This window comes from Eptesicus fuscus, chromosome 7, assembly GCF_027574615.1.
Source record: "Eptesicus fuscus isolate TK198812 chromosome 7, DD_ASM_mEF_20220401, whole genome shotgun sequence".
Taxonomy (NCBI): domain Eukaryota; kingdom Metazoa; phylum Chordata; class Mammalia; order Chiroptera; family Vespertilionidae; genus Eptesicus; species Eptesicus fuscus.
In genome coordinates, this window is record NC_072479.1 from 68,204,928 (window position 1) to 68,219,322 (window position 14,395).

The 14,395-nt window shown below is 37.3% G+C and overlaps 1 protein-coding gene across 5 annotated transcripts in view; it reads left to right on the plus strand.

The window, feature by feature from the left end:
* CPNE8 (copine 8) overlaps positions 1-14,395 on the plus strand; it is a 194,540-nt gene that overhangs the window by 37,731 nt on the left and 142,414 nt on the right. For 4 of the 5 annotated variants that reach the window (XM_008140552.3, XM_054719169.1, XM_028144169.2 and 1 more), the window contains exon 4: positions 12,381-12,484. In XM_008140552.3, the coding sequence (XP_008138774.1) occupies positions 12,381-12,484 (104 nt within the window). Of the gene's footprint in view, positions 1-12,380; positions 12,485-14,395 lie in introns of those variants that run through there. The other variant, XM_054719171.1, reaches the window with a different exon arrangement.

A 14,395-nucleotide genomic window follows, 5' to 3' on the forward strand; every position in this document is an offset into this window, starting at 1 on the left:
AATGAATGAATGTTTAACCTGAAAAATACAAAGACTCTGAATAGAATAGTCATAATAATTATCCTCAAGTTCTTATTTTCATTTAGAAATGGGGCTATACTTACTTGACATTGAAACAAACACACAAACAAACAAACAAAAAGGCAAACAAAAAATTTGGCCCAAAGGATGGAAGGACAAAGAGGCTTTATGTAGTCCACGGTGAAGAAGACATTTGTAACATTTAGAGTATCCCACAGTAGAGTGGGTTTTCAGAACTGTACCCTGGGACTCTAGTGTTAGAATCCTGCATTCAGACAGGTGTTAGACTGATTCACCAGGTAAGAAGTTGCACTTGATTGGCTCTAGTTTCCTCCCAAGTCTATGACTATGGTGGGTACTCATCAGTTCACCGAAGTATCTTTTAAGTATTGTACATTATTTTAAAATATAACAGCAAAAACCAGTATAATAAAGTGTGTGTGGGGGGGGTGGGTGAGGGGGACTTTCCTCCACCCTTCTAGCTTCTTCTGGTTGGTCTAATAATCAAATAGAAAGGAGGCAGATTAACAAAAGAAAATGTCCAAATTTAATTACGAATGTATATATGGGAACCCCACATGTATGGGAGAGTTACAGACCCAACATACCCAAGGGGTTCAGCTACACAAAGGTAAAATGAGGTATATATGGCATTCTGAGCTAAGGAGAGGTAAGGCACCTTAGGGCTTCAGAGGTGAGAAAGGTCATTGCAGGATGATAAGCACACCTGGTCAATAATTAAAAGTTTGCCCTAACCGGTTTGGCTCATTGGATAGAGCGTCTGCCTGCGGACTGAAGGGTCCCAGGTTCAATTCCGGCCTAGGGTATGTACCTTGGTTGCGGGCACATCCCCAGTAGGGGGTGTGCAGGAGGTGGCTGATCGATGCTTCTCTCTCATCGATGTTTCTAACTCTCTATCCCTCTCCCTTCCTCTCTGTAAAAAATCAGTAAAACATATTAAAAAAAAGTTTGCCCTGTCCTATAGACAGGTCATAAAAAGTTATTTCTGGTGATAATTCTTTTTATAGGTTGGAGCCCTTATTTAAATTCTTTAAGGGAGAAGTAGAAGGTTCTCTTGAGTCTTCAAGGTCTCGATTGCTTTCAGCTTAAAATAATTCATTTGCCTAAGTGCCTCACCTTGCGGAGGACTGGTTTGAACAGCCTTGATAATTATTCTCAGGATATTTGGAATCAGAAAAGTAAAATGATATTATAGATGCTTGATTAATAATTTTAAATATATCCACCCATTTATCCATTTAACCTATATTTACTGGGTGGATTTCAGCTGTAGTGATGTGTAAAATTTTAAAATAGACAATATTTCTACCTCAAGGAGCATGCAATATCGTTGGAGAATTTTATCAGGAATGTCAGTATGTTTATGCAGTCACGTTACTGATTTAGGTGTCAGCACTATATCAATAATATAGTGGTTGTGTTTGTATTTGAATTTAAGATGTATTCTTGAAAAATGTGTAGTAACTAGCCACATGATTTTATATTCTGGGATGAATTACTTTTAGGTATTAAAGAGGAATAAAAAATAAAAAGGAACCTAACATATGTTGAAACAAATGCTCCAAATAAAGTGATAGAAAGATTATTTTAATTTATTCTATAGCTGAAATCTGCAATTTTAAAATTATGTCTGACACTATTAGAATTACCCGCATATCATCAGTAAATTCTATTTAATGATTGTGAATTATCAAAAGCTCTCAAGTAATGGATCTTTTAAAACAAAAATTATATTTTAGTGCATAGTGATTTTGGAGCTAGAAATTATACTTAAGTGCCATGAATTATGAAAATATGAAAACCTCTTAGTGGCAAGTGGAAATAGCAAAGTAACATCCCTAAGGATGCACACTTGACTTTGAGAGCTTCTGAAAATGTTGCAATTAACTCCTTTGCATTAAATTTTAGCTATCCATTAGTAATCTATTTTGTGAATTACTTTTAAACATGTAAAATTATAGAGTTGGTTCCAAATGTCCTTAGTATGTGATGAAAGAAAGCGAGCTGAAGTTGTTTGTAACCCACAGTGATTGTGGTTTGGAGGCAAATCTACTGCCATGTGCTGATTGTGATAGTTAGACACCGTCTCTGCTTCATTCCATTGACATTGAGCTATTGTCACACTCACTCATCTCCATACTGAATAATATCTGTATGATGTGTAAACACACATCTTCCGAAAGGATGAGACAATTCTTCAGTTTAAATGTTACTTTACCTATTGGTCTTTGCTAACCTTTACAACTAGAATTTCCTCCTGGCACCTTTGAAATTCCATAACTTCTGTTTCTTCCTTCAGGTCCTTGTCACCTTCTACTTTATATCATTCAACAAACAACATTTTCTTCTGTATTTTATCTTCACTTCTTAACTCAGTGTTCCTGAAAGGTCAAGCTCCTGTGCTACTGCATTTGGGATAGGGCTTTAATCTTAGAAGGTGCTCAGTTAATATTTGTTGAAAGGATAAATTTGACGATAGCCTCAAACATGGGCACACACTGCTCATGGTTTCAGAATTTATGAGTTGGAAGAATCGCTTCAGAATCACTTTGGTACAAAGGTCACAGTTTTCATGTGAGGACATTTATGTGGGATGCTAATTAGTTCTGAGAACCAAATGCTTGTTGTGCTGCTTTTTATCTTTTTATTTATTTTTTGTATTTTTTATTCAGAGAGGGAGGGAGAAGGAGAGAGAGAGATAGAAACATTGATGATGAGCGTATATCATTGATCAGCTGCCTCCTCAACCTGGGCATGTGCCCTGACCAGGAATTGAACCGGGACTTACTGGTTCATAGGCCGATGCTCAACCACTGAGCTGTGCCAGTTGGACTGTGTTGCCTTTTATCTTAACTTTAACAGCATGTTTTGGAATTTGAATTATAGCATCTGTTGAAAACATTCTATTTACCTCTTAGTGCTTAGGAGTATTCATTTTTCTCCTTTTTTTTCTGTAGAAATATTACAGTGAAACATCTCAAGTTATTGATATAGGAAAGAGGAAGCTCCCCACAGTCTTTGGGCAACACTGTTGCTAAAGTACTGAGGATCCTGTTGCAGAACAAGTGAATATATTTGCTTGGTTAGATGTTCTTTTCTCTTTTTTAAAACAACATTTAAACTATACTGTATTGCTGAGCATGTATTTGCTCTGTATGGATCTTATTACTTTAGACATTTGAAGAGTTCTCACTGTAGGTATCATGACTTCTCCACTGTGACTGATTGAGGGGATTGTAGCAGAAGACTTTTGATGTTCTCTTGCAAGCACAGTTGTGCAGCATGTGGTTGAAAGAACTTTGTAAAACTAATATATCCTATGGCGTGCATGGTCAGTCTTAAGGCTAAATACATTGTGTGTCCCTAAGGAAAATACTATGTACACTCGTTTAGATTTCCATGTCAGCCATACTAGTCTTGGAAAGAGTGCTGTAGATTGGTCTTGATTTTTTTTTTTTTTTAGATTTTCCCAATTTTATTAAGGTATAATTGACAAATTTGTAATAATCACTGAATATCGAATAGGACAAATTAGAGATAACTTGAGGCTTTGGTCGATTTTATATTTTTCCAGAATAGGTTTACTTTTGCATCTGGGGGGGGACACTAAGCTAGGACAAATTATAAGAATGATTAATTTGGAGGATTTCTGAGAAATTTATGAAATGTTAGTTTTGAGTATTTTAAATACATGATTGCCTACTTTTTAATGATTGTCAGTCAACAACCTTTATTGTGTATGTGTGAAGAACTGCTTTTAAATATTCAAAAATAACAGGGTTGGTGTGACATTTAGAAAGTTTGTTTTCAATAGAATTTAGGTAACCATCTAAATAAAATAACATAATTTAAAATAATTGGGCAATCTAATTTAATTTAAAACAATTAAAATAATAATGTGCCCAATTTATTTAAAATATTTTGAATCACATAAATGATAAGCTAACAGATCTGTGATAAAATTAACCTATAATCACAAGTAAGAACCTCATGGATAAATTGAGTCCATTTCCCCCCCCCCCTTTTTTCTAATGTTAAAACATGTCATAATCACAGGATTAACAGCAAGCAAAGACATGGTAAAAGCAGTTCCTTAAAATATTTTAAAAGTATATTTAATGTTAAAATGTTTTAAATAAGGTTTTAACATTAAATAATCTAATTTTAAAAATTGATGGAGCCGAAACCGGTTTGGCTCAGTGGATAGAGCGTCGGCCTGCGGACTGGAAGGTCCCAGGTTCGATTCCGGTCAAGGGCATGTACCTTGGTTGCAGGCACATTCCCATTGGGGGATGTGCAGGAGGCAGCTGGTCGATGTTTCTCTCTCATCGACGTTTCTAGCTCTCTGTCCCTCTCCCTTCCTCCCTGTAAAAATCAATAAAATATATTTAAAAAAAAAAAAAAAAAAAAAATTGATGGAGTTTAGTCCTTTCTATATTTTATGTATAACAATTACAGTGACATGATCAAGGTGTCTTTTTTTTTTTTTTTGATGGTTAATAATTCAGGTTCATTCCTAAAAATAGAATATCCTAAAAAATGAAAATAATCCCTTATGTGAGATGTTCTGTCTTAACCAAGAATGTTAGAAGGAAGTCACTTTTCATTCTCTCTCTCTCTCTCTCTCTCTCTCTTCTCTCCCCCCCCCCCTTTGTGTGTGTGTGTGTGTGTGCGTGTGTGTACATATGCATCTACTTCTATTAGTGACATTGATCTATAATAATGTAAATCTGGATAAAGCCTTCAGATTTTATACTTGTCTTCTTCCTTTTTTTAAATTTTCTTTATTGATTAAGGTGTACATATGTGTCCTTATCTCCCCCACTGCCTCCTACTCTCCCGCTCATGCCCTCACCCCCCCTGGTGTCTGTGTCCATTGGTTATGCTTATATGCATAACCAATGGACACAGACACAGTCACAGACACAGTCTGGACACAGACACAGTCTTTTGGTTGATCTCTCCCCTTTACCCACACTCTCCCCTGCCTTCCCTCTGAGGTTTAAGTGTCTGATCTGTTTTTGTTCATCAGTTTATGTTGTTCATTATATTCCACAAATGAATGAGATCATGTGATATTTATCTTTCTCCAACTGACTTATTTGCTTAGCATAATGCTCTCCAGTTCCATCCACACTGTTGCAAATGGTAGGAGTTCCTTCCTTTTTACAGCAGTGTAGTATTCCATTGTGTAGATGTACCACAGTTTTCTAATCCACTCATCTGCTGATGGGCACTTAGGCTGTTTCCAAATCTTAGCTATTGTAAATTGTGCTGCTATGAATATAGAGGTGCATATATCCTTTCTGATTGGTGTTTCTAGTTTATTGGGATATATTTCTAGAAGTGGGATCACTGGATCAAATGGGAGTTCCATTTTTAGTTTTTTAAGGAAATTTTATACTGTGCTACACTAGTCTGCATTCCCACCAGCAGTGCATGAGGGTTCCGTTTTCTCTGCATCCTTGCCAGCACTTGTCGTTTGTTGATTTGTTGATGATAGCCATTCTGACAGGTGTAAGATGGTACCTCATTGTCATTTTGATTTGCATCTCTTGGATGATTAGTGACTTTGAACATGTTTTCATATGTCTCTTGGCCTTCTCTATGACCTCTTTTGAAAAGTATCTATTTAGGTCCATTGCCCATTTTTTGATTGGGTGGTTTATCTTCCTTTTGTTAAGTTGTATGAGTTCCCTGTAAATGTTGGAGATTAAACTCTTATCGGAGATAACATTGGCAAATATGTTCTCCTATGCAGTGGGCTTTCTTGTTGTTTTGTTGATGGTTTATTTTGCTGTGCAGAAGCTTTTTATTTTTATGTAGTCTCATTTGTTTATTTTCTCTTTAGTTTCCATTGCCCTAGGAGCTGTATCGGTGAAGATACTGTATTGCTTCGGCATATGTCTGAGATTTTGCTGCCTGTGGATTCCTTTAAGATTTTTATGGTTTCCCGTCTAATGTTTAAGTCCTTTATCCATTTTGAGTTTATTTTTGTGTATGGTGTAAGTTGGTGGTCTAGTTTCATTTTTTTGCAGGTATCTGTCCAATTTTCTCAACACCATTTATTGAAGTGACTGACTTGACTCCATTGTATTTCTCTTGCCTCCTTTGTCAAATATTAATTGAGCATAGTGATTTGGGTTGATTTCTGGGTTCTCTATTCTATTCCATTGGTCTATTGTGTAGTATGGGCATTTTAATGATGTTGATTCTACCAATCCATGAACACGGTTATGTTCTTCCATCTGTTTATGTCTTCCTCTATCTCTTTTTTCAGTGTCCTGTAGTTTTCCGAGCACAGGTCTTTTACCTCCTTAGTTAAGTTTACTCCTAGGTATCTTAATTTTTTTGGTGTAATGGTAAATGGGATTGTTTTTTAATCTCTCTTTCTGTAAGTTCACTATTGGTGTATTAAAATGCCATAGATTTCTTGGCGTTAATTTTGTATCCTGCTACCTTGCCGAATTCATTTATTAAGTCTAATAATTTTTTGATGGAGTCTTTAGGGTTTTCTATGTACAGTATCATATCATTTGTGAATAATGACAACTTTACGTCTTCTTTTCCAATTTGGATACCTTTTATTTCTTCTTCTTGTCTAATTGCTATGGCTAGCACTTCCAGTACTATGTCGAACAGGAGTGGTGAAAGTGGGCATCCCTGTCTTGTTCCTCTTAGGGGAAATGGTTTTAGTTTTTGCCCATTGAGTATGATGTTGGCTGTAGGTTTGTCATATAAGTCTTTTATGATGTTGAGGTATGAACCCTCTATTCCCACTTTGCTGAGGGCTTTTATCAAGAAAGGGTGTTGGATTTTTATCAAATGCTTTTTCTGAATCAATTGATATGACTGTGATTTTTATGTCTCAATTTGTTTATGTGATTTATCACGTTTATTGATTTGTGGATATTGTACCATCCTTGCATCCCTGGGATAAATGCTACTTGGTCATGGTGTATGATCTTAATGCTGGATCCGATTTGCTAGAATTTTGTTGAGGATTTTGGCATCTATGTTCATGAAGGATTTTGACCTGTAATGCACCTTCTTTGTGTTGTTTTTATCTGGTTTTGGAATTAGGGTGATGTTGGCTTCATAGAATGAGCTTGGAAGTGTTCCTTCCTCTTGAATTCTTATAATTGAGTTTAAGATTATTAATTTTTACACCCCCCCCCCAAAAAAAAAAAAAGGTTTGGATAATGAGTTACATGACAAAACTTTATCTCTTTCCCTTAGAAGAAAAGGTCCATGGATTCTCTGGTAATCCCGGTGTTAACATTCAAGAGGAATTGTATAATAATGTAAATCTTTAGTTTTGAGTTTGTGTTCATGCACTTGTACATGTGCTTCCACTTGGTATCTCCTATGCAGGTTAAATATGTATAGTCTTAAACTGAGGTTCTTTTTATTGAATTTATCTTAATAGTATGTCTGCACTACTCAGTTTATCTAATACTCTAGTCTAATCTCTGGCAACTGTCCTCTCTGTCATCACTACTAAGATTTAATTGTAATATAACAACTGAATTAAAGATGTGTGCTGGTCCAGGTGACCTTTTACCTTCATCATTTTTACTTTAGTTGAAAAATGAATATGATACCGGGTGGTTGTTCTGGGCCTTCACAATATATTAAACATTTCTGAACATTTTTCTCAAAACAAGGGTTCATCTGCTTAGTGCCATAAATAGATGAATGTTCTTTCCAATACTGCTCCTCTGAAACAGTCTAACAATTAGTTCATTTAAAAATCAGGAATATTTCCATTCCATCATTTTCTGCAAGATTTGTTCCTAAATTGGAAAAGTACGTATTTATCCGATTAGCTCAAGCATAAAAGAAAGGAAAACTTTCAAAGTCTTGATTGTGAATTGTTTTTTATTTTTTGCTTAAAGTTTTATAAGAAACAATGTTTTGTGTTCTATCAAAAATAACAGTTTATATACTTTTTTTTTCAAATGACTGAAAACTTTCACTCTTGATGAGCAAAAGAACATCTAACATTTTGAATTGTGTGAGATGATGAAACTTAATACTGTACAATTATGTAAAAGTGTTTGACTGTCCACATATTTGGATAAGGTCATTGTGCCAGAGATTATTATAATCAGGTTTGTAGGCACTTCTGACAATCCAGTATTGTTGATATTCAGAAAAGGCTTTTGAGGATATAAGTTACAATTCTTTCAAATGTAGCTGTTTTTGTACCATCATAAATATTATTAATAATTGTCTTTCTTCAAAGTTCTAATCCCCTTTGGAACTGCATAGCATTGTATGTAACTACATTTTTCTAGCAATTAGAAAAGTTTTATTTAGTAATATAAGGCATTAGCTAAGACAAATTTTATTTCAAGTCATAAAGATTAATCACTTGGTGGGTAGCTAATATAATTCCAGCCTCTGGGAAGGAACCAACATATTTCCCATGAGCTGAACTAATTATAATGTATCTGAGGAACAGGAGCAGTGCTTAAAAGGTTTGCTTCTGATTTTAAAAGTAAAACATATTCATTGTAAGACATTAGGAAAACCCAGAAATACATAATAAAAATAATTAGAAGGTAATATCTATATTCTAGTATACCTTCTCTTTTTTATCTGTATACATATCTTACCTAATAATAGAAAAACATGCTAATTGACCGTACCTTCGTGATGCCCACAGCCAATCAGGAGTGAGTATGCAAATTAACCCAACAAAGATGGCAGTTAATTTGCATACGCAGCTGCCAAGCTGCCAGGGGTGCTCTGGGCCTCTGAGCAGTGTAGGAAGGTGGAAAGGTGGCTCTGGCCAGAGCGAAAGTGGTGCCGACAGCCAGGGAAAGGAAGGCCCATTCTGGCATGAATCTTCATGCATCGGGCTTCTAGTAAACTTATATTTTAATAAAAATTGATACACTATACATTGATATTTTTTCTCTGAACAATAGGTTGCATATTTCCTTTAGTTAACAATTTGTTCAATTTTATATAGGTGTAAATCAAATATATGTACGTCCTGTGTCTTCATGGAGCTCAATTGTTTGGTGAAGGAAATATAAAACAAGCAAACAAATAAAACTGTAATTCCAAAGTATAAGTTTTATGGAAGAAAGAAAAACAGGTTCCATAAGAAAAATAAGTTTAGAGGTAGGGACCAACTTTAAAGTAGGTGTCATATAGAGCCAGAATGCTGACATCTAAACAGAGGCTTAAAGGATGAAAAAAAGTCAGCAATGCAAGAGTGGGGTTAAGAGAATCCTAGGAAGAAGAAAGAGCAGGTGCAGAGGCCATAAGATGGAAAGGATTTGGTGTGCAAGGGGACTTAAAGGAAGACCAGCTGGCTGGGGCAAAGAGAAAGAGGGGATACTGGCCCAGGATGAAGGTCAAGAGGTAGATGGGTCCAGGCTCTGTAGAAAATATTTATTTCAAGTACCATGGGAAGCCAATAAAGACTTTTAGATTGATGAAATTACATTTCTGTGTTTTCATTTTTTAGAAGATTACTCTGGATGTTATATGGAGGATGAGTTTGAGAGAGAACAAGAATAAAGAGAGATGTGAGTTAGGAGGCCCTTGAAGTGATCATGGGAAAGATGAAAGCTTAAATTAATCTAATGACAGGAGCTATGGAGAGAAGTAAAGAGCTTGAAGATGTGTTTTAGAGTTGGAATTGACAATTTCTGAGATTGTGATGAAGAGGAGTTGAGGAGGAGACTCCCATTTATCTGTGAAATCAAGTACTAGATAGTGGTGTCATTTATTGACAAAGGGTAGATTTGGTAAGCACCAGAATTGGAGTGGTGGTTGTGGTTTAAAATAAACATTTAAGTTTAGGTGATAATTCTGAAGGGCCTGTAAGACAGCTGAGTGTGTAAGTTGAGAAGACAGTTGTATGCATAATTCTATACTCAGGTTGAGTCTGGGCTAATGATACACTTTTGGAAGTTATCATCACATAGATGGGATTTAAAGTCAATGGAGCAGATAAAATAACCTAATTGAAGAGGGAAGAAAGAGAGATGAAGAGGTCCAAGAACTGTGCTTTGACAAGGAGAGATTGCACTGAGAATCTAAGAGGGGAAAAAACAGGGTAGTGTGCTATCAAAAAGCCAGAAAAGCTGGCTTCAGAAAGGAAGGAGTGGAGAGCTGTGTCAAATGCTGCTGAGCAGTCTAGTGGGAGGAGGCCCCAAAAGTGACCACTGGATTTAGCAATATGAAGGTTATTTATTGGTGATATCATCAAAAGCAATTTCAGGGCTATGTGAGAGAGGCATATGGTAATAGATGTTAATAATTTATAGGAGATTAGCTAAAAATTTAATCGCTACATATTAATCTTCACTTGAGATAGGAGAATACCCATATTGCTGACAAGCCAATGTTCCCTAAGAAACAGGCTTGTGGATGTTGTAATGGTTCAGTGGCCCTTGGGAATCACTGGCTTGCAATTCAATGGAGTTTACCCTTGGGAACTGTACGGTATCTTCTTACCACTGAGTGTGGGCGTGGGTTGAAATCCACAAGAAGGATTTGGGCGCTGGGGAATATGAATACTGGCTGAGTGTCTCTTCGAGACTATTGTGTACTAGTATTTGCCCATTTGATGCTCTGGCCTGGAATCCATTTTACCCTCAGGCAGTAGGAAGGCTGGGAGGGCTCAGGCTCTCTCTGGTTCAGATTCACACCCCTTGACCTCTGCACTGCCTGCCTGGGGCTGTTAGGTACACTTTCTTGTTCCCATTCCCTGAAAGTGGGAACCATGGGTAAGCTCATTGTGGAAGCTTTTCAGGTAGCATTTTTTTTTTTTAGACCTAGAGAGAATGTAGATTTAGTAGCCACAGTGACTTAGGCTGGGACCCTCTGCTTGAATTCTATAATCTTTAAAGTGGGACAAATATTACTCACTATTCAGGGTTATGATAAAAATTTAAAGCAATATGTGAAAAGTGCTTAGAACCAAAAGTACTCAATCAGTAGTGGATGTCATCATTATTATTGTTCAGAGTAAATGCTCAGTATTTTGGAAATGTTGAATTAGTTACCTTGGTTATGGCTTGTCTATATGATATTTGTCCATGATTTAAAACATTGTCCAGTGCATAAGTCTCTGCAAACTAGTTCTTATCTGGATAATTAGCAATAGCCATAGTAAATCCTTTGTCATTGGTATTTTGTACCATCATTTCATTATCAAAATTGATGTAAGCTCATGACCTTCACTTTTTAGTGGATTAGCACAGTTCTTTTATTCCTATTAAAAGGATAGTTTTTCTTTGAACTTAAATAAAAGTTGGTTCTCTGATAAGACAGCATGCATAATGCTGTTCAGAACCAGAGGTTCAAATTCCCTCATTAGAATTCCATGACAATAGGAGGGTAGGAATGTGAGCCTAATACAAAAAAGAGATATAAAATTTATATTTCTGCTTAGGAGGCGATGCCTGGTGGCCTTCCTTCACATTGAAAGGAAAGGAAGGAAGACTAGATGTGGGGTTTTATTTCTTGGTTTCACTTCCCCTAAGTTGGAGAAACTTATTTTTTTCTGAATAAAAATGCAATGTACTAGTTTAAAATGTGTAAGAATCATAGATTCCGTGTTGGCTGTCTAGGTACCATAAGAATGAAAACAAACCAAGTGATTGAAGTGTATAATAGAGTATAAAAAAATGTCTCTCCAAAACAGGGCTAATCACTGCATTGTGTAGAACAGTGGTCGCCAGCTGGTAGTCCGTGGACCACTAGAGTTCTCCGGGCTAGTGCCCACATATCCTGGCTCTATCCTCACCTCCTCTCTCACACCTACATACTGTTGGCTCTACCTCCAAGTATAAGAATCCAATCACTTCTCTCCCCCCACTACTGCTCATCAGCCTGGTCTGAGCCCCCGTCATCTCTGTGAGGTCCGAAGGTTGGCGACCACTGGTGTAGAGGACTGCTTGGTTATGAATACTTTGACTCCTCCGACTGTAAGAATACGTGTTGCTTGGATGAGTTATATACTAGGTTAGGCAAAATATATCTGATGAATTCAAAATTAAGATAGAAATAACTTTCTTTGATTAGAAAGGGATTTGGCGTTCAGATAGGGAGCAAAGGGGACAAAGTATTACAGCCTTTTATATGAATTTTCAGAAGCTGCTTTTCCAGTAATTTGAATGAACTCAGTGCTCATTTTCTGATTTCCATAAATAAGAGGGAATGATTTAATCTCTGAAAACTTTCTGAAGGGCTTTATTTTATCAAATCACTTGGACATCTGTTATTTATATTTTCAAGGAACTATGTTAATACTAAGTATTATACTATAAAAGTAATGCAAGGCTTGATTTAACCTCTCTCTCCCTCAACAGTTTGGAAGGACTGAAGTAATTGATAATACACTCAATCCGGATTTTGTAAGAAAATTTATTCTGGACTACTTTTTTGAAGAAAGAGAGAATCTTCGTTTTGACTTGTAAGTTCTACTAAAATTTGCATTTAAAAGAATTAATATTTAAAGGTAATTTTAATAACCTAAGGCTGGGTCCTATGGTTACACTGAATACTAGGTTATATTGCCAGGAAACCAGATTAATTTTATTTAGCATGTAAGCTGAGCATTGCCATTGTACTGCTTTGCATTTTACAGATTTTTGGTTATATGTTTGTTGAAATAGTACGTGAACAATTTAACCATGCAGTATGCTGAGCAGTGTATGTGGACATTCTTTCACACTGTCCTATGCCTTAATCTTGCAGGTTCTGCCTATACTCCACAGTGATCTCATCTGTTCCATGGGGGATGTTTCAGATCTTTAAGTTTCTCTTAGCTGCCTCTTTATATAGTATATGCATCCCTGCCTAACTATGGTTTCTTTTTTATCACGTCATGGCCTCATATTTCCAAGGCCTGGGATGCTTGATAATTCTGGTATTTTCAATATTCTTGTGATTTTTGATACTCTATCAGCCATATTAAAATGCTATTGTTAACATCAACTCCCTATTCACAGAAAATCTGGGGTCAGTCTGCTTATAAGATATTATTATTCAGTTTTTGTTCCACAGAGATAAACTGTGGTGATTGTTGAACTTCCTTGATTTTGTTAAGGAAATCTATCGAGAAGGAAAAGTATGCCATATTATAATATGTGCTTAAAATATTGAAATAATTAAAGAGAGTTTATGAACATCACAAGTATTTAAAAATATTAATGTGATTTTAAACTAGAGGCCTGGTGCATGAAATTTATGCACTGGAGGGGGGTGTCCCTCAGCCCAGCCTGCACCCTCTCCAATCTGGGACCCCTTGAGGGATGTCCGACTGCCGGTTTAGGCCCGATCCCACAGGGATCGGGCCTAAACCGGCAGTCAGACATCCCTCTCACAGTCCGGGACTGCTGGCTCCTAAACACTCGCCTGCCTGCCTGCCTGATTGCCCCTAACCACTTCTGCCTGCCAGCCTGATCACCCCCTAATCGCTCCCCTGCCAGCCTGATTGCCCCTAACTGCCCTCCCCTGCAGGCCCAATCACCCCCAATTTCCCTCCCCTGCCGGCCCGATTGCCCCCAACTGCCCTCCCCTGCCAGCCTAATTGCCCCCAACTGCCCTCCCCTGCTGGTCTGGTCACCTCCAACTGCCCTCCCCTGCCAGCCTGATCTTGTCTCCAACTGCTCCCCCTGCCAGCCCAATCGCCCCCAACTGCCCTCCCCTGCCAGCCTGGTCTCCCCCAACTGCCTTCCCGTGCAGGCCTGGTCCCCCCCAACTGCCCTCCCCTGCCAGTCATCTTGTGACATCATGGGGGTGGCCATCTTGTGATAATGTGAGGTGGCCATCTTGTGGCGTCCATCTGTGACTGTGTGGGGGCGACCATCTTGTTATTGTGTGTGCCGGCCGTCTTGTGACGACGTGGGGCAGCCATCTTGTGGCTTCCATCTTTTGATGACGTGGTGGCGACCATCTTGTGATGACATGGGTGTGGCCATCTTGTGATGATGTGAGGGTTCAAGGGCCACCTAGGCTTTTATTAGTATAGATAGCTGAAAACAATGAAGTATACTATGCTGTCACAATTTATAAAGACTTTTAAAGTTTTATTCGAAAAAGTCATAGTTTGCCTCCCTATGTAATAAAAAAGTCTCTACTCTTAGTAGTGTTCCTCATTTTTCTCTAAAATGTGTCCAATAAAATAACCTGCAGTGCTTGTTTCAAAACACAGTATTTTATACTGGCTCCTTTCCTTCAAGACTTGTAGGAGTTCTAAGTATTCATTATATTTATCAAATAAAAATTTTTATGCCCCATTTGGTTTTTATTTCCTTGTAAATGAGGCTCGTGAGAAAAATAAAAATAAAACACATAGTGGAATGTCATGATTTCCTGACCA